Here is a 25735-nt window from a genome sequence, read left to right on the forward strand (position 1 = left end):
GAAAAGAGTACCTGGGATCCACATGCTCACTTCCCTTGCAATAAATTACCAGTACAGACGAGCTTCATTCCTAATACTCCAATTATTTTTTTCTTATAAGCAAAATCTTATGCTAAAGCACTTCTTACTGCTTAACAGGGTAAAAAGAAACAGAAAGCACCTTTGACATCAAAGAAACAGGTCTGACATTGGCCCTTCTGGCAGTGATCATGGCTGTTTTGTTTGCTGCCCTCTTATGTGTGTTGCAGGCTCACTAAAGTGGTGAGCGAAAAGGAGGAGCAGGCAGGACAGCCAGCAGGTGTTTTTGTCTTTATCTGAGTGGCAGCCTTCCTTTCTTGAGAGAAAGTGTACTCCTGCCAGAGAGACATTTGTAACCAGGGGATGTCAGGCTGGAGCAGAAAGCCTGCAGTAGGTCTAGAAATGACAAAAAGCCCAGAAAGGTGTTAAGCAGGTAACCCTGCTGCGATGCATGGAAAATAGGTTGGAGACTGAGACTTTTTAACATTGTACTCTAGGAAGCTTCTGAAATGTCCAGTGAGAGACCAAGATGGGAAAAAAGGTCTCTGTGGGCAGAAGTTGGTTATCCCAAAGTCTCTTCTAGCTGACTCCCCTGCTCAAGTTTTCCAGTGTTTGTTCTGCTTTGTGCTCCAGTAAAATGCACTGCTTGAAATCAGCTGGGCTAAATCAGTGATTTCCAGTTCCTCCTTTTCAGGCAAAGGCATAATTTCTCTAATTTTGAAGGTCTGAGTGACTCTGTATCCTGCCAATTGTCAGTAAAGTCTTTCTCTGAAGCAAACACAGGTTATGCCATCATTACCAGACAAGAGAAGGATGAACAACCCATCAGTGTATCCCCAGGCTATGGTCCTAGTCTCCTCTGCCAGACCCCACTGCCAGCAACACAGGCAGGTTATGAACACACTACTGAATGCCACGTAACAGCTCAGTGTAGTAAATGCCTCTCCCTTCATCTGCTTTTGTTTGATTTTCTTTTTTAAGAACAAGAAATGCAGTCTTGGGTAATCTCCTATATTGAGAGGGTGTATCTCCTTGAATGAAGGAGGGTGAAACAGACCAGAAGTATTACTCAAAGTCATTCCTGAGCTTAGGGTTGTCTTAAACTTTTAACTTGCACTGAACCAGGAAACACTGTTGGCTTACAGACAGCAAAAAATGGTTGTATGCCTCTCTGTTGGCACAAGGAATGAGCAGCCTTGTCCCTCTGTGAACCTGCTCAGGATGCTGAGCCTGAAATGTGGTGGTTTTGCCTGTGCCTTCCTTTGTATCTCTGTCCCTGAAGCCCCTCCAGTGCGACCTGCTCTCCACACCTACGCTAGTCCCCACAGTGACCCCCTGGCAGCCGCCCTCTCCCTCTCTCTGCTCCTTCAGGCCATGCTGGATTCAGCTCCTGCCCTGCTGCTGCTCCCTCCCATACCCACTGCCCATCACAGATCATTCAATTCCTCCAGGCCCCTCCTTAAAACTGCTTTGCCAGGAAGCTGACAGAATAAGAGAAGGAAATGCCTGGGAAATGTTTGGCCCCGGTGCCCTGTGCCTACCTGCTTGGCCAGTGTCCAGCCTCCACCTCAGGCCACCACCACCCTCCCAGCTTCAGGGCACATCCAAAAATTAATCCCAAAGTCTTGTTAGAATAACATATTTCAGTGCTGTGAGCCCCAGACCCCAGCAGGTGCTTCAGGTGGGAATGGGTGTGCAGAGGAGGACAAACCTGGCTGTTGGAGAGTGGCACAGCTTTATGTCACCCATCCTCTGGCAATGTCCATCTCCCAGACTTACACTCTTCAGTCTTCATGGTACACTCCAATTTTCCAATGCTGCCTCAAGGTGCAGCTAGATAAATCCAGCTCTTAAAATCTCCCTGTTGGCTGTGGAGCAAGTGCATGGGACCAAAATAACTTCTCAGGGCACTATAGAAAATGAGGGCCAGGTGTCTAGCAGGTGGAAATGGTGCAGCTTTTCAGCCTACACTAGAGACTACAGCTTGAGTGTGCAGTCCTGCACATTAGAACTGTTCTCTAGTGAATGCACATCAGGAACTGGTGTGTTACCTATATTTTTAAACTTTACTTCCATTCCTACCTGGTTGTTTATTACGATCACAGCTTTGGCAGTGTGAGTCATTTGCAATGCAAAAGGCCCCAGTTTCTCCAGGAAATAATGCACTGGACAGACATACATCTTCAGGGACTAGCAGTTTTCATCTCTGCTTGCCCTTCCCTGTCCATTTTGTGACACACCAGCGGTCACAACAGGCTCTCTCCAGGAAGGGGGGCGACAGGCTCTATGTGTCCCATTGCTTGGTGATTTGTGGGGCAATTAATTACAGAGATATGGTGGTTTGGGAGAACAGACACAGAGAATTAACCAAAGAGGGGAACTGATACCAGTGAAACTGCACTTGCTAAGTCATTAAGCCCAATAAAAAGTTGGCTGTTAGTCTAGAGAGACTCACACAGCCACAGGAATTGTGATGTCCTGCAAGGAACTACAGAGAAAACTTCCTTTGCAGAAATAACTCAATAACTTTCCAGAGGCTGTAAAATCAAACTGTTGTGTGTCAAAACTGAGATATGACAATCAAGAACACTGAACAATTATTATGGAATAAAAAATATGCTATGTTTAATAACAGTAGCTGCTCTATTGTCAATACTTTTTTATGGCAGGAAAAAGAAATACCAAAAAGGCCTTGTCTATCTATTAGAAAGTGCATGCAATCAAGAGGCAATCATGCTGTCAGCAGAGAAAGTAGGAAAAATTGTCTTTTACAGCTCTTTATGTGCATCAATACTTTTTTTTTTTTCCTGCACATTTTTCAATCCTTTTTCCTTCTAGATTCCTCTACATTTTGCTATTTCATGTAAATTTGGTTCCTCCACTATATATGACATATATGAGTAGAAATATATTTTTTAATTAGCTAAAAATTAAAAAAAAAAGTTTCCGAAGTCTAAATCACATATATCCCTATGGATACTGATTCACATATAATCAGGGGAAGCAGATGCTCTTTAACTTCTTTTCAGGTGGTTCCCAAGAGTTTGAGGGCACACACTAGGGATGCATTCAGGGGTCTCAGAGGCACTGATGCAAATCTGAAGTAGGGCAGGACTGTTAAATCATGTGCTTGTCCATAACCCAAAGATCTTTTACTTAGTCCCATGGAAATGTTGTGACCCGTGGTTTTACACTGCCAATTTCCTAAAAGATAAACAACATCCTAAAAGATACCAACATCACACAGAAAGCAGAATATCATGAGACAGTCATGGTAAGTGATCTCTTACCATGGGGTGAGGTGCTCTCTGTGGGTGTGTGTCTCTTTTCATGGCTACTGGGAGAGCCAAATCATGTGTTCAAACTGGCCACCTAACTTTTCATAAAACAGATGAGTCCACCTTAGTCCCATCTGATTTCAGTCACAGTCGTACTGCTCTGGAGCAACACCGAAAAAATTGCCCCAAATGAACGTACCTGCCATTGCTCCAGATGCTCTTCCAAATCATGCCTCTTCTCAGTAGCCTGAGCTGGATTTGGTGTTCCTCTGGATTCAAGGTGCCCTCCTTCTTCCTTCGAGGGACACTCAGCTGGGCATTCTTCACTGTCCCTGCTGGTTTTTACTGGGACAGAGCTGATCTCATGGTGGTCAGGTCCAGCCCTTTTCCCTTGCAAACAGCCCTGCTGCACCCGCCTCTCCTGAGGTTTTCCTCCCCTCCAACATGCACTCACACATACACACACAACTTCACCAATTCCAGCAAAAATCAAACTGAGGAAAAACTAAAATTAGACTGAGTTGCTTGGTACCACCAAGATAAATGTATCAGAACACAACTTGTGTTTCAGCTGAGCAGAATTTTGTTTGGCACAACTAACAGAACTTACCCATTTCCTCTTTGCTTTTCAATTTAGTTATTCGATCAGGCAGCACCATCAGAAGAACAAAAGCAATTTCTTTTCTACGCAATTTCTTATTTTCTGGATTAGATGTATAATAATAACTAAAACCACCTAAAAATTGCATATGTTTCCCTTTTACAGGCAAAGCTAAAGACAATAAAAAAGCAGGGACATAGTAATATTCATTGTTTTATTGTATCCTTTTATGATACTGACTAGAACGCCAGATTTAATAATATTGGATGCAGGTATAAAAATAATCCAATCCTTAAAAATTATATTTTGCTACTACAGTACTGTATAATTAGTGGAGGCTGAAATTATGATACAACTTTAAATAATACTGGTTTGGAAAACATCCTCAGAACCCCAGAGACTTGGAAGCAAACACTCAGAGACAGAGGGAAGGGAGTGGAGCAATGTCAAGAACATAAAGCAGGTTTACATTCAGGTTGTAAAGAAGCACAAACAAATGCTGAAAATTTATCTTTTGGAAGAGAGTTCATAAAAGGTGAGCTTTACTACTGCAGTTCTAAAAGCTGCTTAAATAAATCATTATGATTTTACACACCAAGTTTCACCTTTTACTAGGAGAAAGTCCTGTAGAATTTAATGGGTTTAAAGCAAATAACTGAGTTTAACAGAATTTCCTTTAAAAAATAAAGGTAGTAAATATTTACCCTGTTCAGCTTCTTTTTTTTTTCTTTAAAGTAAACCCATCCTAGCAGATTTTATTGAAGACTTTTTATGTCCAGCCATATTCAAGAGAAGTGATCAGTGTATTCCACAGGACTTTTCCATACAGGATTTTGCTCATCTGGGGGCTGCCTGCTGCAGTCATTAACCCAAGTAGGACTCCCATCTCTTCTAGCATTTCATTGAAATAGAGACTGAGTGATTTAGCATTTCAATACCACTTTGGAGGAACATCAGGTACCCTTGCTAGGTGTTCCCTCAACAAGGATATTATGCAACACAGACTAGACACAGAAGAGGTGTCATCCCACACTTGATCTCACAGTACTGAAGTCACACTTCTGCAAAATAAGTAAGTATATTTTTTTTTTTTTAAATTTTGGTACTTCTTTCTCCTTCATGAATTTCTCTCCTGCTTTTCAATTTCAGCAGCTCAAGAGAATGAAGAATTAAATGGGAATTGAAAAGGTCCCAAACTCTTACAAGCACAGGACATACCCCTTCTGAAACCAGGAGATCTTGCTTAATTTCTAAAGGGACAGGCAAGAGTGATCTGCAGAGCAGCTGATATGTGTGACAGCAGGAAGCTTCTCTACATCCCTAGATATTACATGACAGGAAAGAGGCTGGCTGACCTGTAAAACAACTACACAAAATTCACATTCACTCTCTTCGCAGGAAACTGTTTCCAATCTTGAAGCTGCTTTGTTCATAACATAGGTCCTGTTACAGTAATAAGGATGCTTAAAAAAAAGAAATAGATGCAACATGGAAAGGCAGGAACAGTATCACAGAAATAGGAAGACAGAGCCATGGGAAAGCATGTACTACAGGCAGGTGATCCTGGTGGTGGAGTAATTCAGGCCTAAAAAAACCTTCTTTGCAGTCCATGGGAGAGTTACCCCAGTCACTGTAGGGATGCTGGATTGCATCCTTTGTGTGTGAAGATGAAAAAGCATTAGTCAGCATAGGAAGAGCATTTAACTAAAATGCATCTGTTCTTGCTAATTTAAGGAAGAAAGCTAAAGATTACTATTAGGGAATGAAAATTCCAGCTGGATTTGGAATAGATATAGCCATTGACCAGCATCAGAGACAAGTCCTTGGGAAAGCAACTTGGTGTATCTGCAGCAGTGTCCAAACCCATTCTGTGCTCACTCAGGTCCCAGCAAACAACCTGTACAAGCATTGGCGCAAACTATTTCACAATGATAAATACGTCTCTCTAACTGCAATTTATTGCTATTTTTAAAGCCTTTTACTACCCTGCAGCGTGGAGGCAGATAACTTTCATAGAGCTGCTCATGAGCAGTAACTCAGTACATGACTGTGCCAGTGGGTCTTATGGGAAATGCCATGGGAGCAATGAGATTCATTGCTGCTATAAAACCTAATGCTTCCAGAATGGAGGAAAACCTGGCCCACTTTTTCCACTTATAGCCCAATTCAGTGCTGTGAGGTTTCAAAATTATGAAAAAACATCCCTGATTTCCCCAGTGCAGCTGGAAGGACTGGCCAGGGCAAGAGCAGGACACAGGAAGACTGTATGTTCAAGATGCCCTTTGAAAGATTCCTCAAATCTGTGTTTTGCTGATCAGTTCACTGGGACTGCCTCTCCTATGCTGACTGTCAGGGGTATTTTTGTGGGTAAAGCATTTTGTCAGTATAACTGGCAGAGCACCACAGCAGCAAACACATGCCTCTCACAACTTTTCCTGCCAAGCAACAGAATTAGCATTTTTTCCCAAATTAATTAAATATACACCCACACAACTGCCCATGGGTCATTGCTGACTGCTCCCCTCCCTTTCCACAGCAGCCAGGAGCAATAGCAGATTTATGAGCAGTGTTGGTGTAGTTTTTCTTCCTTTCCCCACATCTGGCTGAACCACTTGCATTCTCCATACCAAAAACATGCCACTTCCCTCCTATTCTCTCACATAGTAGAGTGATTCCCCTTGGCAAAAACATCCAGTGTGCTCAAAATTTTCAGTTTGGAGTAGCTAGAAGTAATCTAAAAGTGAGACGAGAAATAAGCTGCATGTATTTAGACATCCTACAGGGAGTTAGGCTGTGAACAGAGAAGCATCTGATTTTGAAAGTGGGCTTGAGGGCACATAGAGACCCTTCCTATACCCAAGAGGAGTAACAAGCCCCACTCCACTGCCAAAGGGCACTTTGTTCATGGCAGACACAGAGAGGATCCTGGTGGCAGCTTTACACAGGGACAACCTGCACTGAAACACTGCCCACATCCCTGCTGCGGCTGGGCGAGTCGGTACTGCTGGGGTGAGGCAGCGAACACTGCAGTAAAATAACCATCAAAAACTGTGACACAGCACAGTGCACTGCACCCACCCCTGATGTCCCAGGAGAGCGGAGCTGGCAGTGGGTGGTGCTGAAGACAAGCACTGCAGCACAGGTTGCAGCTGGGCTGGTGGAAACCCAGGGGCTGAATCACCCCAGGCTGCCTCTGTCACCTTCCCAAAAGCTTCCTGGAACACTCTGGGGGAAAGCACCTGCACTCATCTGGGTGCTGACTCCTCCTGCCTAAACCCCTCCCTTGCCTGCTGGGCAGGGCTTCCTAAGACACCCAGAGAAGGTGTGGCAGGTCAGGAGAGACCCTTTTCCTCCTCCTCCTCCTGTGGACTATGCCTTGGCTCTGAGACTCCTTTCTTATCCAAATAGGTCAGGCTGTGATGGATAAACCCTCATAAGAAATGCCCCAACGTTTACCTGCATTGGCAGAGAGTAAATTTCAGTGCAATAACACTCTTTCAGAAAATTCCAAGTTTTGCAGTCCTCACTCAGAAAATCTTGCTGGATTTACTGAGACTCTTTCTCTCCAGATACAATTCAAGAAGAATTTGAAGACCATTAAGGTATGCTTTCATTAGAAATAGCCCTATCTCAATTCCACCCAAATCCCTTGCAATTTGCAGTGTGCTGGGAAATAGAGACCAGAAGTTTTGCTCATATATTCTTTGTGCAGAAGGACTGGTCTGCAGTTTTGATTTGGTGTGCCATACTTTGTCCTTTGTACTTGACACGCAGAAGTTCATCTCCTAGCCTTTGAACTAACCAAGCAGGTAAACATCTTTGCCTATAAGCACAGGCCTAAATGCTTTCCCATCTGAGGAAATGCTGGCACATGGGTAAATCATGGGATTCTCGTCACTGCTGGGACACCTTCTTATCACAAGCTGCTTTACTCAAAATGGACAAAGTCCAGTGCTTGTCTATAGGCTTTGGATTTATATTTAGCATGAATTGCATCTTCTTTTCTTTTGTAACAAAAACATATCTCTGCTCCATACCAGGGGAAAGGCAGTCCTTTCTGTCCTGGATGAAAACTCTGATCAGCATGGCAGGGAACATCTAATTCTTGTGCTTTACCTGTTGTAATATCTTGGACACTAAGTAGAGCCTTCCTTAAATACAGCTCCTTGGGCATCTGTACTTCCCATGAGCATCCATTCCTTTCCCCCTACACCTGAGATCAGCTGTGCACTACCAGCTGCCAGGCTGATTATGGATCAGACAGGTGTGAAGTTGGATGCATTGTCACCGAAAGTTCACGTAAGTGCAAAGGATCCTGCCCTTGGCATCCATAAAGCTGTGTTTCTCTGCAAGCTCACACTGCTGCTTCTACACAGAAGACAAGAGGTGAGGCATAAAAAAGACACTGTGTTTGTGTGCTGTGGCTGGTGCACTGAACTATGCCTTCTCAAGCACATCTGTGGCACCTTTCCTGTCTTGAAGTTTTGAGAAAACAGAAGCAACTGTGAGCAAGGACCAGAAACCTCTAAGCCAACACAGCTTATAATTGCCTGTTGCTGTCTCACTTCCCTCTGTATACCGGTTACTGACCTTTGGTAAGGAACACAACAGCCTTTAAAGTGCTGGGAAAGGATCTGGGAACTCACACCATCTGTAGGATGCAAGTACCTGCTCCCTGACGGAGAGCTCCTCATCACCCCAGGTTTGCCTCCAGTGAGCAGCCACACAACACATGAGCATCTGAACTGGGGCTAGGCACTTTGGGGGATGCACCCCACTATCCTCAGTGCTTCAGTGAGCTGACCTACCTATGAACTTAGTTGTAGGCACTGTGTCTTTTAAAGCATGGTGGGGGAGAAGGGAATATCATCTTATGTACACACTACAGATTCAGTGAGTTAGTGACGAAGGAACTGGGCTATTTGTTATCCTTACACAAGCAGCCAACTTGAATTAAAAGCACATTCACATTCAAGAGGAGAAACTGCATCTAGACCTTGTATCTAAACAGGCTTTGGATGACTCAGATTAACAGTGCAGTAAAGATAAGTGGTAAATATACTTCATGATATTTAATTATATTTCCCGCATGTGATCCAGAGCAATCTCCAGCACAAATGCAGGCTGTTGGAGAACAGAAACTAGCCCTGAGGACTTGGGGTGTTGGTTGGTGAGAAGCTAAACATGACCCAGCAATGTGCTCTCACAGCCCAGAAAGCCAGCTGTGCCCTGGGCAGCACCAGAACCAGGGTGGGGAGGGAATTCTCTCCCTCTGCTCTGCTCTCCTGAGAGCCCACCTGCAGTGCTGTGCTCAGTGGTGCCATCAGAAGAAATGAGGCCACAAAGGTGGTCAGAGGCTGGAGCACCTCTCCTATGAAGACAGTCTGAGAAAGTTGGGGCTGTTCAGCCTGGAGAAGAGTAGGCTCCAAGGAGATCTTGGACCACCTTCCAGTAACTAAAGGAGGCCTACAAGAAAGCTGGAGAGGGACTTTTCGCAAGGGCGTGTAGGGATAGGACAAGGGAAATTATTTTAAAGCAAAGAAGGTAGATTTGGATTAGTTACAAGAAAGAAATTCTTCATGATGAGAATGGTGAGGCACTGAAACAGGCTGGCCAGAGAAGTTACCCAATCCCTGCAAGTGTTCAAAGCCAGGCTGGATGGGGCTTTAAGAAACCTGGTCTAGTGGAAGGTGTCCCTGCTTATGGCAGAGGAGTTGGAAAAAAATTATCTGCAAGATCCGTTCCAACTCAACCCATTCCAGGGTTCTGTGATTAGTAAGATCTCTTTCCACACTCACTCTAGGTCAGAATACAGTCCATGAAATTCAACCTGGTCTTTGGTGAGAAATGCAATAACTTACATTCTTCAGCTTCTGCTAATAGGAACGAACACACCTGGGTGAGGAAACTTGCCTGGTCTGAATCACTCGAAACTAAGATGGAAGAAAGAAAAACACTTCAACATAAGTGATCTTTGCTATGCTAGGATTGCAAGCATCATGTTTTTCTCTTCCTTGAATGCAACTGACTGTGGCAAGCCCTCTTTTCCAAGGCACTGAAAGCCTCCACAGCGCCTACAAATTCAAGGTGGACTCTGGGGGCTTGAAAATATATCCCACCTTCAGTGCCCAGAATTCAGGTTCCTCTGCCCAGCCAAGGCTACAGCATTATTACTCCTTCAGAGATTCCTCATAAAAAGCATTCTGAATTACCAGCTCATCTTCTTCTTCCCCATGAGGAATTATTTAATATTATATTGCTGTGTCTACAGGCATTTAAATCCTTGCAGGGAAACAGAGCCCCAAAGGATCCCATATGGAAGCATCATGATGGTGTGTAGTGGCACCACTTCTGAACAATTTGGTTGACAAAACAACAACATTCCCTACATACAGACGGTTTTCAAAGCAGCACAGAGGAACAACTGTGCCTTTTTTCTGTTAAAATTGCAGTGGTGTGACTGACTGTCCTGCACTGGGAGACAATCAACCCATTAATTCAGCCAATATTGCCAGACACCTGGCTTTGGCAAGGACCCAGAAATCTGGAGAACTTTTACCAGTACGAAGGTGAGGGCCAGAACACAAGCCAGCTTCCCTGTCCTGCTTGAAGCCGACAACAGCAAGGCAGTGGTCTAAAAGGGACTGGACAAACTTGCCTGACCAAAAGCAATTGCACAGTGAATCTTTGCATGAAGGGTGGCTAGGAAGACAAGCACAGTCAACAGTGAACGAGATCTGTAAACAAGACACTCCCCAGTGGTATTCAATGCAGAGTGCTGGGCACAGTTCTTCTGCCTGTACTGATCCATGCTTGCCCGTGTAGCGCGAAGAGTGAAGAATGAATAAGGAGTACACATGTTAGCTTCCCACTGGGTCTTTTAGTGATGTGCTTCTTGAGCCATTCCCTCCTCTTCCTCCTCCTCTCTGATGCTCAGCAACTGTGACTGTCCCTCAGGGCAGCAATGCTCAGCATGAAGTTCAAAGTCCTTCCTATTAAATGGGAAGAGTAAGATTGATGTGGCCTCAACTACCCAGGAGACAGATTGCACCTGGGAATTAAGGGCCACACAACTGTGTCAATCTTCCACTCCCTCTCCACTCTTTGCTAAAAATAGTCTCTTCTTCTGGTTTCATCACTGATGAAGGATGGATTGTATTGTCCAGGGTAGATGCACGAATGTCGAGATCCAGGCAAACCAGTGTAGGGAGGATAAAGTCCATTTCTTTCCAGTTCAGGATTTCTCAGTCCAGTTGGCTGTATTAGCAAAAAAAAAAATCAAATAAAAAAAGGTCTTATTCTCACACTCAAATCCTTCTTCAGGCACAGCCTTACCACATATCTTTGCTGTTGGTTCAGTAGCTAGAAGGAACAATGGGATCTCTAATGATCTCTATAATCTAGAACAATTTTTGCCTGAAGGGATTATTATGATGAAATCTAATTTCAACATCTGGCCAATGAACAGACTTGGAGCTTACCTGACTCTTCCAAGTGTGGTCTAAGTATACAGTTAATTTTTAATTAAAAAAAAAAATTCTACTGCTGAGCTCAGGTATTGAAACAACTCTCATTAAAAGGATATCATTCCAGAGCCATCCTTAAAGGAGACAATTATAGAAAATCAAAGGTAGTCTCCTGCTTTGAGTATTACCTGGGCACTTCTCTCGCCTTTAACCATAGGTACTTCCTCTCCCAACACAGGCCCTTGAATTGTATGTCAAATACAAAACAATCTGACCTTCCTTTCTCTCCCCTTCTTGTAACTAAGTAAGGCTCCTGAGGACAACACTTGGAGGAACACTGATGTCTAAGATCAAGTCTGTACAATCCTTTCACCCAGTGAATAACATGAAGCCTCTTGGTTTAATCTGTTACAGAGCAGATCCATGCAAAACCCTCATCACCTATTGCTTGCTAAAAAGTTTCAGTTTCTAGTTCCCAGCATAATGAGAGTCTTTATTTAGTCAAAAAAATTAGGAAATGCATTTTCATTTCAAATATCTCATTCTTATTGGAAGCATGAAGGAGAATTGTTTGACTCCTCGCTGTGCAACCCAGTAAATTTTCTCACTGAAAAACTTAAAATATAAGCCAGGAAAATAGTAATCCTCTCTGTTCTCTGCTCTGGAAAGCAAGGAGACCAGAATGTGTGATTTGGGTGAAATCCTGCAGCTTTCACTCTCATGAGTAACCCACACACACCTTAAGTACATGCTGAAAATGAGTGACAGATGATACAGCAGCACCACAGCTCTGGATACAGCCATTAGCAGATGGTACCAACCATGACATAACAGCTTGTGCCTTTCTGTGCCCTACACACCCTATTACTCCTTATTCCCTCAGAGCTGAAGGGATGCTCCTTATGTACCCTGGAGAGGGAAGGAATGGAGGAAAAGAGGGGTCCTCAGTTACCACCATCTTCCTATTCTGGGGAAAAGTTCCCCAGACAGAGGTTTCAACTCCTAATGACATCTCTTGTGATATTCACCACAAGTAATAGCTAGAGCCCATAGGACTCCTAATGCCTTGCTATGGAAGACATTTGCTTTGCCCTTTTATCTTGCAGGAAAGGGATCTGCACTTCCAAAAATAAAGGAACATCTCTTTCCTGTGTGAGGCACAAAGGGTTAAAAATTAATCTATGGATAGATACCGAATAATACACATCTGTCATCTGCAACAGGTTCTTGGTGCTTCCATTCTCCTGCATCTCGATGGTCTCTCTGCCCCACTCCTGTGCCCGGGGATTCTTCGGATATTCAGCATAAGGTGACATCTGGAAATCCCCACTCTTGAAAATCAGTTTACTTATGTCATTTTTATTCTTCCTGTTTATAAAAGAATGAGGGAAAGTGAAAACTTACAACTTATCCTGCTGTCTTGTATACACTTCTGGCATGATCTCAGGAGAGATCATGACTTGATGTCACGAATCTTGACTGGGAACAAAGATCACCTCAGAAGGATTATAGCCCAGCCATCTGCTCTGAAGCCAAGTCAGATATGAAATCAGATCATGCAACTCAGGCCATTATCTGGTGGGCTTTGGAATCTCCAAAGTTACATGGCAACCTCCCTGAGCAACTTGTTCCACTGCCTTACTGCTTCTGTGGTGAAATAATTTTTCCCTACATTCAGTCTGAAACCCTCTTGTTCCAGCTATGCCCCTTGTCTCTTAAAAACATGTGTGTCCATCTAAGTCAATGAAAAAATCATGGAAATTGAGGAAGAAAAACATATAGGAGCCCCCATGCTATTAACTATAGCACTTGTTAATTCCTAATTAATTTAGGAACATTAATTCCTAAGAAGGAAGACTTGCAAGGAGCTGGCCTGAGTGACACCAAATGTCCCTCCAGGACTGTAATGGTTAATGAGTGGACTTTGGTGGACACTTCCAGTTCAAAGCAGAGTATCCTCCAGGAAGTCACATAAGCTGCACAAGGCCAAGACTCACGAGAAGATCAGCCACCCCTGTGGAGATCTGCACTCTGGGCACCTCCTCTCCTGGCTGGAGTTTGCTGGCATCCCCCTGGCTGGAAATATGGGGTAAGAGGGGCACAACCAAACCACTGCCACATCTATATTACTGACAAATCCAGCTGCCAGCTTTATCAGACAGCTTTGAAATCCTAGATTTGGGGACTGGAATAGCGGGGAGAGGGTGTTACTGCAAGGCATCCCTTTTCAGATTACATGAATCAGGAAATAGAGCTTCCTAGGCAAGCACATCTTATCCAAAGCCACCTGCTGGTATGGGAATGAGGTGTGTGTGAGTGTGAGTGTGTGTGTGAGAGGGAGAGAGACACAGAGTGAGAGCACATGCAGGACTTGGTCATAAAGGTGAATGAAAATAGCCTTAAATCCACTCAAACACCACTTGAGCAACAGCAAGTAACCTCTCCTGTTGCCTAAACTGCTCCTTTCTACTTAGCTTGCACTTTTGGAGTCTGCTTCCTGGCTTCAGAGCCTTACAGCTCTGTGTGGGTAGGACTCCCCTGCCTCTCCATCCTTAGAGGACATGATTTCCAGATGTACCTTTAAGAGACCCCCAGTCCATTGTTTAGCCTAGCTGCTGGGGAAAAAAAATTTAAAAATTCTCCAAATGAAAGCACAGTGCGATACATCAGTATATCTGATAAACCCACTTGCTTAGCCTATGCTTTCACCTACGTTTTGGTCCTTAGCTATGCTATGTTTTATTCCTTAGGAGCTCACACGGGGAGCTCTGGGTGTGGTGCAATCCACGGGGAGGGCAGCGGTACCTACCGGCAGCAGGTGACAATCAGTGCTATGCCCATGATCAGCAGCAGTCCCCCTCCTGCAGCTGCAATCACCACCGTGATGAGCTGATACGCTGCAGACAGGAGAGACAGAGGCTGAGAAACAGCAGTGTGGTTTTAAACCCCAGTGTAACATGTCCACAGTCCCCTTGCAAAGGGATTAGCTTCTTATTTCCCACCTTCCCCCCTCCCCATAAGCAATATAGCCTTAAGTTTTCAAGTGAAATAGAAACAAGTTCTTGTTTCCCTAAGGAATAGATTCCCTTCACTGATAGATCAGAGTAACTCAAATGGATTCACCTTCAAATACCTTGCTTCAAGAATGCCCACTACATGTGCTGTCCTGACAGACTATACAGGGAAAGGAGATCCCCTTTCCTTAGATGACATTAAGTCAGCTTTGACAAAGGTCCACAAAATGACTTTTAAAGGAAAATGAAAGAAAAAAAAGCACTGAAAATAGTAGCGTGTACCTACTGCATTTTAGACACAGTCACTTGCAATTATTTGTTTCAAATCTCCTACTTCTGACACTGCAGAAAATGAAAGAAATGAAACTTGGTACTCACGGTTTCCACAGTTGAATCCACCCAAGCCAAAGGGGCAGCTGGGAACAGAGAACAACAGGGAGTTTCAGCAGCTCAGTTGTGCCAACAGGTCACCAGAGCAAGGATGGTGGGGTGGGAGGAGGGCAGAACAGTCACCATACCTCACACAGGTCTCGTTTTCCAGCTTATATCCATCTTCACAGGCTGAAAGCAGAGAGAAGGGCCGTGAGCACCGCGCAGTGGAGCCGGCAGGGATTTCCCAGCGCCGCTTCCACGGCAGCCTCAGCTCCACCGGCCCGGGCTGCACGGCAGGAATGCCGTGCGCTTGGACGGGCGGCTGGATGTGCTCTGCTTTGGGGAAAACATCGTGCACTAAAGGTGAATAAGGTAAATAAATCCTGCTGGCTTTAATGGAACCATTTCAGGGCTTCCAAGAGGAGCCAGTGTGGAGCCTGGCACAGGGAGAGCTGCTGGAAATGTCATTCCCAGCAGAGCTTCTTGCCCAAATGAAAACTCACTGCACACTCACTTCACACAAAATAGCAATGTAAAAAAAAAACGTGGAAGTGCCTCCAGTTTTCATTTTTAAAGCCCACTTAAACTATGCTGCTTTAGCATTGGTGCATGTTATTAATTATATTTAGATGTTAGTACTGCAACAAGAGTTATGCAAACACAGTCAGGGTAACCCAAAGTGGGATGCTAATGTTTGGTTTTTTTCTCATGTCACCTTTTTTCTGATTTTTCAAATTTGCAGCTAAATCAAATTTTGAGATATCATATTTTACTATGCAATGAAAATTGAATTTATTAGGTCTAAATAATCCAGAAAACTGCTATGTGCAAAATGTTGGTGAAAAACTGGAACCATCACTTCAAAATAAAAAAAATTTCCATGCTTATGGACAGCAATCCTAAATTATCTGAGGACACTACCCTTCTGATGAACAGCAAAGGGGATGATACACTGGACACACAACTATAAGGTTCAAATTACTGATAAGATCACTGCTTTTCTCAACAACAGTCCCACCAGAGCACTGGCAGATCTGCTGCCTTTCACAGAGGCAGTGAAGGTGGTCACTCAAAGGCCTGGGCAGCAGTGACACAGACAGAGTCACTTTGGGCAGAGGGACAAGCCAGGGCTAGCACAGGCAGCAGCCCTTGGGCGTCTGCAAGACGTCACCTGAGGGTCTGGTAAAATCCTGTAGCACATTCCACTGGGAATTGTTCAATGAAAACAAAAATGCTCATGGATTTTTTTCCCCCATCAAACATTTTTGCTTAAAACTGTCACAGAATTTCCCTAAATTTAATTCCAGTTTCAAATCAAATAGCTGGACTGGAGCTACATTTTAAAGAAACACGCAAGACTGATTTTAATATTTTCAGTGACAGACAATCAACCACAGCACTGCGTCAGAAGCTCACAAAGTTAATTTTCCTCAGCCATTAAAAACATTCACCTTCTTTCTGGTCTGAATTACCCCAGTGTCAAATTCCAGACTTTGGATGTTTACTTACTAGATTGGAAAATGTTATATGATCAGATTTCTCCTCCTCACCACCAAACCACTCCTTTATCTTTAATAAAGCCAAGGCCACTGAGATCTTTGAGTCTCCCTAATTACTGCAGCTTTTCTCTCAACACTCACAGGTTCTCTTTGACCCTTTTCATTTCTAGTTCCCAGAAATAGATGTTGCAAGCCCAGGGATAACAAAATTTCCCATCTTCTGCCTACCTCACATCCTCAGGATGTGTGGGCACAGAAGACTGCTGCACTCACACCACTTCTGTGGCTGTAGGCACAGCCTTGCTGTAGCAAGTGGCACCAATGATGGTGGGGGCTGATGCCCATGATACCTGGTCTTGCACACCTTTCTTTGCCCTATGCAGCCCCACTACTCCTCCACCACCTCCCTCATTCTGTTCATTTTTCCAGAGCTGGGGATGGGGAAGGTGAAGCTCATTACACAGCCCCCCTACTGCATCACACTGTGATGCTTTTTGTATTAGATGTATTTTTCTCCCTCTAAGATGATTTCTTTGAAGTAAAGGAAGAGACCAGAGGTAACTGTGAAAGAGTTCAGAGCCCCAGTCAGCAAACAGCCAGGGCAAGGATAGCAAATCCCAAAGAATCCTTGCCTGGCTCATTCATCTCACCGGGGCATTGGCTAAAGGAGACTGGATGGGTTGCTCCTTTCACCTAACAAAAGCAGGCTGAAAACATCATGGAGTGAACATTCCACCACAGGACTGGGCAGTAACAAAGTGTGCAGTGGAAGGGAGGGAGGATCCACCTCACAGCTCACTAGAGATACCTTCTCTAATGAGCACAGCAGCCCTGTGCATCCCAGCTCCAGCCCGGCACCTGCACGTTGGGAAGGCTGCAGGGGCAGGCAGACACGTGCTGGAGCCCACCCTAAGCTCAGCAATGTGTGAGGCACAAACACCTAGAGCAGTTTGAAAGCTGGAGCTGTGCCATGAGCAGGAGCAGCCCTGGGACCTCGCTGGCACGCAGCTCTCAGGTCAGGAGGATGCAGGAGCAGAAAAGAGAAAAATCAAGATCCTGAATATGTATTTCTCTGTCTTACTTAAAACCTTGGTGCTTATGTATTTTCCTCTCCTCCCTGTGTCTTTTCCTGCCACTTTGCTTTCTCCTTTGGCATCTTTGCTGCTCCTTTGAAGATGATCCCGGGAGAGCTCTCACTGTCACACTCACTTGGCAAGATTACAAACACAAGCAGGGGATAGAGGAAAGGCCTAAGTGTCAGGGGTCAAGCAAAGCTGTTGAGTTGTGCTCTTCAACCTAGGATTCCTTTGCCTTCCCAAAAGACACTCAGGGGTCTCTTTGGAAACCTGCTTTGCTGCTCCTTGCTTCACTCCAGAAACACTCTGTACTAGTAAAAATAGCATGCCCTTGAAAAGCTGGAACATCAGGTTTGCTGCTCTGTTACTGAAATAGCCCTGAAGATACTGACAAGGCTAAAAATCAGCAGAGACACAGAGACACTGAACAGCACAGCAAGAGGTACCCTGGCCAACAAGTTGGACCTCCTGTGGCTCAGAGACCCAAGCCTTCCCCGGCCCATGGCATCTTTCCCAAGCATGTCCCTGAGGACAGATGCTGCAAGGAGGACAGAACAAATCCTGTGGGTCAGGGCAGCCAATTCTCCCAGCCTTCCCACGGGGGAGACCGGACAGGGCAGCACAATAGCCATTTCCCTCTTTGCAAATACTATAATTGGAGCTACTAGACCACATTTTCACAGCCCACAATGAGGGTCGGATGCTCACGAGACCTTGGTTCCTGTTTAGGCACTAAAAGGGCAGAGGTTTTCAAAGAGGCTGGTATATTGTATGCTATATTTATCAGCAAAATAGCTCTGAATATCAAAATGGGGGCCCATAGCTTGGCTTGTGGAAAAGCCTTTAAAAATCCCAACCACCTGGCTTGCCCAGATGGGCACAAGTGATAATGAAAATCAACACCAGCCCTGTCCCTCAGACACTCTCAAGGTGATCATTAAGATGTTTCCTACTGACAGCAGTGAGATGAAGGTTGAAGGAATGATGAAGATGAAGGAATTGAGGCCTCACTGTTTACAGGTATGGTTTTTATATTTTCCACAGCAAACAAGTTTCCTAAGTATGGAGTAATCATATGTAGAAGGTCTCAGATCTCTTAGCCCTCTGCAGCCATCACACCCACAGCCTCACAGCCTTTCAGGTATTTGTCTTCGCTGCTTGGCACAAGACATGAACAAGACAAATGGAGTAACTTTCCCTGGGTCTCCACTGTCCATGATGGAACAAGAACTGGGTAAAAACCTCTCAAGTTTCAGCTCAGCTCCTCACTCACTACATAAGCCCCTCTCTGACTCTCTAGGGTTGGTGGAGATGCTCAATATTTCCCAAAAGAAATCCTTCCTCCAACATACAAGCTGAGGGGAAGGGAGGAAAACACAAAGGGAAAGGTTTTGTCACAAAGGAGCCACAGAGTGAAGGAGAGGCAGGGCCATGACCTGGCAAGCAGAGGTGCCCATCTCTGAGCTGTCCCTCCCAGAGTCTGTAGCACATGAGTTATTTCCAGGCACATTTTTCTCACTCTGATTTGGAACCGACAAAACATCTCCACCTATTTCAAGAGCAACCCAGCAGGCAGTGCCAGAAGCAATATATTACCACTACTGCAATTGTTATTGATATGTCATCAGAAAAGCCTTACAGCAACCACAAACTAGGGAATGGACACCCTGATCCTCCAGAATCATGCACTGGCATGTAAAGACTTTGCTTAAAATGCAGCAAAACCAGATTTGTTGATCTAAAGAGTAGCTAAAAAATAACACAATCTTTAAGCTTAAAATTTCTATTTGGAGCCCCCTGAAAAATAAATTCATAATCATTTTCAGATACAAAATTTTAAAATACTGATGATATATTAATATAAGCTTTTGAGTTTAAAGCACTTTCCCTAAGTTCATTGAGAGTTCAGACAAAATCAAAACAGGCACAGACACACGTCATCTCTGCCCTGTGCCACTGAACTGGAGCCCAAAGCAGCCAGGCCCCTTTCTCCCTCTCCTCAGTCACTGTGACTCTCAGCATGCTCCAGAAAGAGATAATATTATTCCTAGAGAGAGACTGTGTCTTCAGTGTCTGCTGAAAAGCCCCCTAACTAAATACAAGAAACTTGAGCTGCTAATATTTATTCATAATATTGAGGGTTTTGCATGCAGAGCACTACATGCACACACTCATTTCCACTGGAACAAAAACTTAGAGGAAAATTCAGGCAAAGTACACCACACAAAGAGCAATACCTCTGCAGGAGTGGTCCATCTTGTTGTATTTGAAGTACCCACTTTTGCACTGGCAGAGAGCGACCCCATCAAAGTCGGTGCATTCTGAAGTTTCCTTGTCACATTCAGGGTCCTTCTGTCTGCACAAGCTGCCAGCTGTTGGGAAGAGGTGGCCAACATCAGCATGATTCTCTCTGAAACCACCATTATGCACATTTGCTTTCCTTAGGCATCCCATTCTGCTGATGTGCTGCTTTAATCTCTTTTTTTTTTTTTCAGTAATATTTGTTCCATTAGGAGGGAGTCAACATTACCCTATCTACCATCATTTGTACAGGCAAATAGAGGGGGTGAATAATAAATGTTTCAGTTCAGAAGTAGAAGGGGAAATAAAAAAGAGAAATCTGGTTTGGCTCAAGCTCAAACACATTCATCCCCTGACACAGTTCAACAAATCAATTTTTAAGTTTATATCAAGCAAAAAAATTTTGCTTACACCAAACTAATTCTTTTCCATTTCAGTATTAAGCACTGGATTTTTTCATTTTTCAAACAAAAAAATTTGCACTTTAATTTACATTACTTTGAAGCAGTGTTTTAATTTAGAAAGTCAGACTTGTTACAATGAGCATTCATCAAAACTGTGGATAAATGATGGAAACTGTGACATCAAATTTACATTTTTACTGGAAGGTCAAACTAAATGGAATTAATAAATATTTGTGAGAAATAAGATTTTATGGAAAATATGTCACTCATTTGGCACTGTCCTTTTATAAACCTTTCCTTGCTAGATAATTTTTTTTTTATCTGACATCTTTTCTTTTAGGTACTTACACAAGGATATAATTTGTTTCTTACTCTGCTTATTTCAAGTTAGAAGTTGACTTTATAGAAGCATTGTATCAGAGGTAATGGGTAGGAATAATCCAAGCAGGTTTACCCAAATAATTTAAAGCAATCCATGGGTAGATTATGGCTTTAAATACAGCACACTGCAATAAAAGCACACACTGAACTTGTCATCTGCATGTTTACTTTGCCAAAATATTACTGGGGGTTTCCCACTAAACCCAGGCTAAGAGTTGCCACCCTTCACCCTCCTCGAGGCCAAACCTTAAAGCCTCGAACCCAAAAGTCACAAAACACCGCGTGCAGCAGTTTCCTTGTAGGAAACTCTTCCAGGGATCCTGAAGAGATCCTGTACCTCTCACAGATAAATCTCCTCCATCACTCCCGCAGGAAGTGAGAGCTGGGCGATGCCAGGGCACAGCACTGGGCTCCACCTGGAGAAGGTCACGCACAACACCGGCGTCCTTCTCCACATCTTTCTGTGCTGCATCCACATTGCCCTTGGGCAGATGGAGGATCCAGTACAGAAATCGCAATTCTCACTAACTGTGAGCCATTTTACAACCTGCAACACTGAAACTGGGCAGGCAGGAGAGCAGAGCTTGCCGTGCAGCCTCCAGCAGCTCTAATTGAGCTCAGCAGCAGGGTTTTGTCTCTTGGCTTTCACACCATTTCCCTGGCTCCCAGCTGCACGTGTGAAATTAAGAGTTACAGTTTTTTGATCTGGCTGGGCCCACTGTCACTTCCCAGAGATGAAAGGCTGCCCTACAACGTCTCTAACCCTGGGCTGCACAATATTTTCACAGAGAGGCAGATTTCTCACACATGTGGCAAAGATAAGGCTTGATATCTTCATTCCTTTTGGACTGGGAGGTTCTTAAGATGACTCCCATTTAAGTAAGATTAAAAGATACAGAGGGATTTTTCTAAATGACAAAACGTTGTCCCCCTTTTATTAAAGGAGCCAAATAAAACATCCCTTTCCCCTCCTGCCACAGTCCTTCCAGATGCTATTTACCTCTGTGGAGTGATTTCAGGCTTGATATGAACTGGCAGGCTTCAGTGGGGGATTTGCAAGCTTGAATGTAGCTTTTCACACTGCCGATAACATCGAAGAAAGTCACGTTGGATGCTAAAGAGAACGTGGATTGCACTGAGACATGGACAAAATTTGCCTCCCTAACAAAAAAACAAAACAAAACAAAACAAAACAAAACAGCCCTGAGTATCACAGGTCAGTTTGATGTCATCATTAGCACCTCATACATAGGAGTGCTATTAACACAAGAGATGCTTATCACAGACACAGCACTACATGCACTGTAACAGACCTTAAAACCAGGAATAACCACTACACAGAGAGGAGAATATGGAGCTGGAAGGGATGCTGGTAGCTCGCTTTGGAACCAGCCACAAATCCCTCTGGGGCAGGCCATCCCTAAGCTGCTCAGGACAGGAGGAGGGTACCAGGTGAGCCTGGCAAGCTGGTCAGGCATTCCTCATGCCCTGCACCACTGCCAGGCTGGATTGCATCAATCACTGACTCAAAATGGAGAGTGTGGCTCTCAAGCAGAAGATCCCAAATGCTCAAGTTTCTCATTCTTCCCCTGGTAGCCTTAGCCTTACCTGCTTGCCTTAACTGTGGAGTGGTGGTATCCTGGCAAGCCTGACAGCGATGCATTGAGCTGCAAGGAGGGAGAGAGCAGCTGTTAGTGCCCCAGGGCATGATGGAAGGAGGCAGTCCCATGGGATGTAGCATGGGACAGTCCTCCTGGGTCACTGACACCATCCCCTGTGTTTCCCAGAGATGTCTGCTGAGACCAAGGGGGCTCTGAGCGTCCCAGAGGTTCATCTGCTCTATAAGAGAGATGCACTGCCCTGATGTCAGTAAGGGGTGGACAAAGCCACCATTGCACAGCCTTGGACAAGAACAAAGCCCCAGGGATTTTGACATGAGCATCTGCCTGTGGCTCTGCCATGTAATGACCACAAAGGTCAGGGATGAGCCAGACGTCAGCAGGGAGAGAGCCCCGTGCAAGGCCAACCTCAAAGCAGCACCCTTGGAGACTGCAGATCTTCCCTGACCCTGGATCTGGGCAGCTGCTTGTATTTACTCCCCAGCACAAGCTGTGCAGGCAGCATCACAGTGACTCCACCCAGCACCTCCTTCCTTTCGCAGCATCTCCAAATCGCCTGCTCCCAAGAGCTGGAATGAAGTGCACCCATCCCACCAACCACTAACAAGATGAACTTGTGCACACAGTGATCTGGGTAAGAACTGCACAAGCATGTGCAGATGATCCCCAGCCCATGGGTCTTTTTGAGCTATTGATGACACAGCCTTTGGGGAAGCCAACAGCCTGTCCAGCACTGGCTCTCAGCCCACCAGGAGCACGTGGCTAACACTGAATGGCTGGGGTGAAATTATGAAATTGGGAAATGTGACAATCATAAGAGGAATGAAGGAGACTTGTCCCACCAGCATTGTCAAAGTCCCAGCAAGGACACTCACCACCTCCAGGATCTCCCTCTCAATGTGGAAGAGCTCTGTGTATTTCCCATGAGTGATATTAAGTTTCAGGGGAACCTGGCCAATAAATATTCTCGCTAAAAAGTAAAATAAGACAAGTTAGTTGGAACACATCTCTGTGCCACGTGCAGATGTGGCTTTATCTGCCTTACATGAGAGACTGTTTGCATGGAAAATCCCTTTTCAAGGCATACAGAAAACTCAGATCTGAGAGTCGCTGCCCCAATAAAGCAAAGTCACAGCCTTGGGTTTTTTTCCCAAGGGTTGCTGCAATGTTCCCACAGTTCCCACAGTGAAATTCCAGAGCTCAGTGCTGCTGAACAGACAGCATTTCACTTCAGTGCTCATACATTTCATGCAGAAACATAGACTAACTTAAATAGATCCCTGAACACAGAGAGAGATGGGTAAATTTAGTAAGAAGACAGTGTCAGGTACCAAAGCTATTTGTGATAGTTGGGGGTCAAATTATGTCAAATCTCTTATTCTTCCCTGTAATGGAAGGAAATCAAATCAGCAAGTCAAAATAAAACACTGTAGAAAGGACATTTTCATTTTTCAAACTGCTGGAGAGAATGAGCAATGACATTTGAAAAGAGGTCCAAAAGATGCATTTTTCTGTGCTTAGATTCATATTTGATTCACAGCAGCAGAATGCAATAATCAGAGTTGTACAGACTTGCAGAGATAATACCCCTAAATCTTGTATTAAGTGTCATGAGATACTCAGTGGAACTGAGAACTCAGAATTCCAGCTTTATGTTCCACCAGAAAAACAAATACAGTTGCAGATAACATTATAAAGTTCTCCAATTCCTTCCCATTTTTTTCCATCCACTGAACCTATCTTCACCACAAACTGTATATTAGACATTTCTGATGAAACAACTCCAGACAAAAATTAAGCCGAGAATCACCTTCACAGTGTTTATATAATCTGTCCATACTGCAGTTCAAGGCATAATCAAAACAAGTCTCTAAATTAGAAGCTGACATATTCCAACTTGAAGAAATATTCCAAAACACTCTTCAGGGACACCTCACCCATGTTTCCTTAGCAAAATTTCCATGCCTCTAATCCTCGGTGAATAAGGGTCAAAAGAAAATCTATGAAAACAATTTCCCCTTTACAATGGAATATTGTAAGTCCTTGACACTGAGAGTCCTCAAATAGAAAGGAAGGGGTCAGAACCTGAGTTCCAGCTAATAACTGTGCTGCTCAAGAAATGCTAAAGGTATGAAACAAGACCTTGATCTTACAAAGACTTTCACCATGGCTGCTTAACTTTCCACACATGGCTGATCCCACTGAAGCCAGGTTACACAACAGCCCCGCTCACTTCTCCCAAGCCAAGTGCCTTCACCAGAGTTTGCAGGGCTGATAAGCTGCTGAATGCTTTTTGGGAGTTTTAAGACACATCAGGTACAGGGGCACATCTGTCCTTACTAACAAGCCTGAGCCCACCACTCCCTTGCTGCGTTTTTAAGAAGAACTCAGATATCTCTGCCTGCTCCCCAGGCAGCCAAACACGACAGGCATTAGACACCACACTTGTATAAACACTAAAAGGCTCTGATAAAAGAGGTGGCTGGGAGGAACATTAAGCTCCTGAACTAGTTTGAGCCTAAGTCAATTTATTTTAGAAGATTAAAGATAATTATTTCCATCCCTGGTTTTTTGCTTTTGTTTTCTTACCTAAATTGCACTTTCCTTTTTCCAGCTCATATCCAAGAGGACACTGACAGATATAGGATCCATGGGTGTTGTTGCAGGTGGCCAGTGCAGGACAAGGGTTGGAAAGACATTTATCCACCTCTATAAAATTAAAAAAAAAAAAAAAAAAAAAAAAAAAAAAAAAAAAAAAAAAAAACCCAAAACAGGTTATACTTACAGAATCATAAAAATCATCAGCTGTTGGGCTAAAAGAGATGAACTTGGCTCCCCATCTGTGACTCCCTGAGCATTATCAGATGCTTCATTGCATCATTTGCACTTACTATTTATGCTGTTCCTAATTATTCTGTTGGAGCTGAAAGAATAAATATAAACCACTTGAATATTCATTCAAAAGCCCTTGAGGTCTAGCATGGATCCATGTTAATAGGAACATCCAACTGATCTATAGCACTGCTCATCAGTAAGATCTCAGGGTTCTTTCCAAAGACAAACAACCCAACAGTTTATGCATGAGAAGACCAAAAAAGGGACAACCTCAACAGTCCAAGTCAGACATGTGGGCATGGGCTGCTTCACCAAAGTCCTGCCCTTTTCATCCAAGCCCTGTTTCTCTGCTCCAAAGGTAGTGCTTGAGCACTGATCCAGTCTGTAGACTACCCAGTAATGGTGGAGGCAGCCCTGGCTGCAATCACCTCCTTCTCCAGAGCTCCTCCATGCCAGCCTGGGGATGGTCACAGCAGTGATTCCTGCCTGTGCCCCACTCCAGTGCCCTTCCTGCTGGGTGAGCAAGAGCCCAGGGAGCAGACACCACTGTGAGAATACAGTGTCTCAGGGCATTAAGGACTGTACTCTCAGATGCTTCACAGATTACACAACTAAAACTGCAAATTCTGAAAAATATATCCAATATTTCCTCTTGAAAAAAAAAAAAGGAAAAATGTGTCCTTGTCAAAAAGCCCCTCTTGCAGCATCTATGACTCACATGAGCACAAACACACATCACACACGCCCACAAGGACAGACCATAGGCAGGGCTGGGGACTTGTCACTGACAAGGCTCTACAAGACCAGCAAGACAACTTACACACCACTTGTACCTATCTTGTGGCTGCTGCTGAGTGCTGCAGCAGAGGCA

The 25735-nt window shown here is 44.3% G+C and overlaps 1 protein-coding gene across 5 annotated transcripts in view; it reads right to left on the minus strand.

Moving 5' to 3' along the window:
- Positions 1–4097: 4097 nt before the first annotated feature.
- The window catches only part of HEG1 (heart development protein with EGF like domains 1), a 51667-nt gene continuing 30029 nt past the window's right edge, over positions 4098–25735 (minus strand). For 3 of the 5 annotated variants that reach the window (XM_041409572.1, XM_041409565.1, XM_041409555.1), the window contains 10 exons: positions 24619–24738; positions 22905–22999; positions 22019–22077; positions 21411–21571; positions 19562–19696; positions 14896–14938; positions 14756–14793; positions 14173–14260; positions 12557–12731; positions 4098–11154 (listed from right to left, as the gene is read on the minus strand). In XM_041409572.1, coding sequence (XP_041265506.1) covers positions 11005–11154; positions 12557–12731; positions 14173–14260; positions 14756–14793; positions 14896–14938; positions 19562–19696; positions 21411–21571; positions 22019–22077; positions 22905–22999; positions 24619–24738 — 1064 coding nt within the window. In that variant the 3' untranslated portion in view covers positions 4098–11004. Of the gene's footprint in view, positions 11155–12556; positions 12732–14172; positions 14261–14755; positions 14794–14895; positions 14939–19561; positions 19697–21410; positions 21572–22018; positions 22078–22904; positions 23000–24618; positions 24739–25735 lie in introns of those variants that run through there. The other 2 variants (XM_041409583.1, XM_041409592.1) reach the window with 2 other exon arrangements.

Source organism: Onychostruthus taczanowskii, unplaced genomic scaffold (assembly GCF_017590055.1).
Source record: "Onychostruthus taczanowskii isolate IOZ18803 unplaced genomic scaffold, ASM1759005v1 scaffold10, whole genome shotgun sequence".
NCBI lineage: Eukaryota > Metazoa > Chordata > Aves > Passeriformes > Passeridae > Onychostruthus > Onychostruthus taczanowskii.